Consider the following 4222-nt stretch of genomic DNA (forward strand, 5'->3'; position numbering starts at 1 on the left):
CAGATACAGCAGTTTTCAGCTTCACATGTATTTCACTCTTCAGACGACATTCACCGCTGAGCTTGACATGAACCAACGAGACCACGAAGTAGACCGGAAAGTAGACCGCGAAGTAGACCGCGAAGTAGACCGTGAAGTAGACCGTGAAGTAGACCACGAACTAGACCGTGAAGTAGACCGCCAAGGTAGAAAATGAAATATTTCATGGTCGTCTGGGACAGTTCTGGTGTAGACAAAAATACAACGTTACGTAGACACACACGGCTGCAGCTGTGAGATAATGTTGTGTTTGTGTTTGTTTACGTTGACAGTGGACCTCAGTCATTGGTTAATGCTGCCTGTTTTCTGCTGCATCACCAGATTTCACACCTGAACGCTGGTCAGGCTGAGCTGCACGTGTGTGACAGAACATGCAACGTGCATTTGTGTGTGTGTTTTACAACTTTGGTTCAAAAGGTTACGCTACGAAAACAAACATGGGTCTCTCACAGCGCTGACTTCCTGTCGTTCATTGGTCCATTAGAGATTGTTCACGTGGAAACGAGTGGCGTTGACGAAGGAGATGACGATACATTAATGAACAATTCACACATTTAACAACAGCAACAAAGATGAGAATAATGATGATGATGATGAAGATGAAGATGAAGATGATGATGATGATGATAATGATGAAGATGATGATGATGATGAAGATGACGATGACAAGCCGTGTGTGTGTGTGTGTTGTGGAACTTCTCTGCGATGCCTCTGAACGCTGAAACAGAGTCTTCTAGAAGACGAACTGAGCGCCTGCATGTGGCACCATCTCTGTCGTACCCCACGCCACTATGTTTCCTCTCCGCTCGCAGCCTTGGCCGTCCCGCTCGGCCAGCTGGGAGATCTCCTCCGCCGACAGCACCCTGTCCCACATGTTCACGCCCGTCATCTTCCCGGTGAACGCCAGCTGGCGGTCGAAGCTCGTTTCGAACCCTTCCGCGCCGATTCCACGACAGCAGCTGTTCCTCTCCTGCCCCAGCTGGAGCGCGCCTTCGTCTGATAGGACGAGCCCCTCAGCCACCCCAGGCGTGGACGCCACCTTCTGCCCTCCTGCCCACAGGGTGGCCATCCCCTGCACGGAGGACCAGGTTCCGCACAGATGGAGCCACTCTCCCGGCCGCACCACGCCACGCGCCTCCACCAGGTGAGCCTCTCCGCCCACGGTCAGGAGAGCTGAGGATTGGCCGAGCAGCAACTGGATCTCGTAAGGGTTTCGGCGGTTCCCGTAGGACAGGAGCACGGTTTTGTTGGCGGTGGCGGTCGGCTTCACCCACATGCAGGCGGTAAAGGAGGAGACGGAGAGAGGAGCGTCGGGGAAAACGGAGGTGAAGATTCGACGGGAGCGCATCGGGAAGAGGAGCGCCATCTCACAGCCTGTGGAAGAAGAAGACGTGACGGCGTTTAGTCAGAGTCAGGGAGGTCATCTGGTAAAACAACAAGGTCAAAGGTCGCCCCCTAAACCCTGACCACTGAAACAGTGGACACAAATATGTCTCAGGTTTCTGCCACTCAGAATAATAATGCTGAAAAAGAACACGCATGTTTTGGTAGTGTATTTGTGTGTGTGCGTGTGTGTGTGTGTGTGTGTGTATCATGATCGTATGATCGTTTCCATCTGGTTTTACTTTCCCAGGGTGCTTTAGTGTGGTTTCTGTGGCCAGTGGAGTGGATCAAACCTCCATCTTCTCTGCAGGCAGGACAGTGTGTGTGTGTGTGTGTGTGTGTGTGTGTGTGTGTGTGTGTGTGGCTTTTGTGAAATGAGTAATTCTGTTCCGCAGCCTTTTTGATCACAGGAAATGAACTTTTCTAACTCATATATTTTAAAACTAATCACCGACGTCTCTACAGTCGCCGTAGTGGTAGCAGTTACCTGTAGTAATCTGTTAGGGTTACCATAGCAACACAGTCAAAGAACCAGATCAAACAGTTTGATCATCAGGTCACAGCCCTGGTGACAGGAAGTGGAGTTAAAGGATCAGTTACATCTTCACGTCTGGAGAAAGTCGAGTCAAGTTGTAGAGGAATTTAGGAAGAGCACCGGCCACATGATTGGTTGTTCAAAAACAAATGTTAAAAGGAGGTCTTTTACTTGAAGCCTGACCTGAATGTGTCAACGTAAAGAAAAACCTTGGAGGTGGAAGGTTGTTTGGGTGGCACAGGGGAGAAAAGGTGACGACAGGAGAGAAAGATGAAGAGACAGGTAAAGAGCAGGAGACGGATCTTCACCTGCGGGTAGGTTCCTGCGCCTCAGTGACCTCAGCACCTCCTCCAGCTCCGCCTTCGTCTGACACACCTCAGCCAGGGTTCCATCGAGGGGCTCCATCTGCGGGGTGACCTCCTGCTCCCAGTGCTTGGCCCCATCAGCATGTGGAAATCCTCCATTTCTACTGCCCCCTTTTCCTGCCCCCGGGCCACTGAAGCAGCCGGACTCCAACTTGGCGAGTCGGGCAGCTTGGGCCTGCGCCGCCGAGAGGAGCTGAGCCAGCGTCCACTCCAGGTTATCGGGAGCAGCCACTGAATTCCCAGCAGCGGCCGAGAGCCGATCTTCGGTTCTGAGGCGCTCCAGGGTTTCTTTGAGGCCGTCCTCGAGCTGCGAGGCCAGTCTCCTTCCTGCCGACTCCGCCGCGGCCCCACAGGAGCCACCGGTCGGGGCCACAGACCTGGACAAACAGACCAACGTAGACCAGAGTTAGAGTTAGAGTTAGAGACCATCACCTTTAATGTTGGGATGTTTTTAACCAATCGTACCTGGTTAGTTCTTCACGCAGTGACCCCATCTCCACCTTGATGATGTCATCGGCGTACTGGAGCAGCATGTTCTCCCTCATCTGGCTGTTCTCTAACATGGAGAAGAGCTTGTCCCACTTGGTCAGGTCCTTGGAGCTGCAGGGCGTGGCGGTGGGCTCGGCTGGAGACCAAGGTGGTGGAGAACCAACAGTTAATCAACCGGAGGTGAGTCACCGATGTCAGTGAACGCATCACAGCGTTCCAACAACAACAGGAAGCAGAGCTGTGTCATGTGACCCACTGCTCCAGTGTGGGCTGCGACCTGTTTATACCTGCACAGATATTCTGTTTTCTCATTTGTCATGACTGGACGTCCCAGCGTTTCCCTGAACTCTGACCTGGACTGACTGAGCTACGGTACGGTACGGTACGGTGGAGCAGTGTGAGGGTAAAGCCATCTTACTGTGGTTTAATTTGCTTTGGGGCTTGAACCCTTTCAGGTTCCCTGGTGACGGCGGTCAGAGAGGGGGTCAGACTGTTCTGGGTTTGAACCCTGTCCTGTTCCAGCCTGTAGTTCTGTTCAGACCGTGTCGTTTGTTTAAATTCCAGTCAGAGGTCGAGAGATTTCAGGAGGTCAGAGTAAATGATTTGTCTTTCTCTGACCCTTGACCTCTGCTCCTCTCCTCACTCACACACACACTATACTGAAGTCAAGTTAGGGAACTCAACAAGTCACACCTTTGTGACCTGGGCCAAACACAGGTCACACCAGGGGTCACCGACCTTTCTGCTCCTTCACACACACTTCCAGACCAATAAGAGTGTTAAAGAAAACCGCTGCTCCGTCAGGTTCTGGGACACAGAACAACAGCCACGGGTCGCTGACATTTTTGATGTGCGGCAACACGGCTAACCACTGCTCCATCATGCAGCCCTGCGTCTGTCATTTAAAGGGAAATTCACCAACAACAGAAAACTTCATTCAGGGGGGAGGGAGGACCCGGACCAGACCCGGGTTCAGACTTACGTTCTGGTTCTGCCGGAGCCTCTGGTGTGAACACAGGTGAGATTTCATTGAAGCTGTAGTCGCCGTAGTTCACCTCGATGTCGCCGTCGTCGTAGGCCAGGAGCAGGGACACGGACAGGGACAGCAGGCACACCACCTGGGGGAGCCCCCACTGGAACATCATGCTGCTGCTGCTGCTGCTGCTGCACACACTCTGTGGTTGTGTGTGTGAAGGAGAGAGAGAGAGAGAGTGAGAGAGAAGGTTCTAGCGATTGTTCCTAAAGGTTTGAAGAAGAAGTCTTCCTTGTTGTCTCTAATGCGTCTCTGCTGCGTCTCTGCTGCGTCTCTGCAGAGCTTCAGGTCCACCACTCTCTTTTTCAACCCTCACTCTCTCAGGGTTTTTGTCCCTCCTCCCCCCTGACATCCCACCTCTCTCTCTCTCTCTCTCTC

The 4222-nt window shown here is 52.6% G+C and overlaps 2 protein-coding genes across 4 annotated transcripts in view; one reads left to right on the forward strand and one right to left on the reverse strand.

Moving 5' to 3' along the window:
* The window catches only part of veph1 (ventricular zone expressed PH domain-containing 1), a 28445-nt gene that overhangs the window by 4979 nt on the left and 19244 nt on the right, over nucleotides 1–4222 (forward strand). The window lies entirely within an intron of this gene.
* On the reverse strand, nucleotides 728–4177 carry ptx3a (pentraxin 3, long a). Its single transcript, XM_008308440.3, has 4 exons — nucleotides 3794–4177; nucleotides 2788–2947; nucleotides 2266–2699; nucleotides 728–1413 (listed from the first exon to the last, which is right to left on the reverse strand). The coding sequence occupies exons 1-4, from the start codon at nucleotides 3954–3956 to the stop codon at nucleotides 773–775; spliced, it is 1398 nt and encodes a 465-aa protein (XP_008306662.1). The 5' UTR covers nucleotides 3957–4177; the 3' UTR covers nucleotides 728–772.

Source organism: Cynoglossus semilaevis, chromosome 4, assembly GCF_000523025.1.
Source record: "Cynoglossus semilaevis isolate Cse_v1.0 chromosome 4, Cse_v1.0, whole genome shotgun sequence".
In the NCBI taxonomy this organism is placed as follows: domain Eukaryota; kingdom Metazoa; phylum Chordata; class Actinopteri; order Pleuronectiformes; family Cynoglossidae; genus Cynoglossus; species Cynoglossus semilaevis.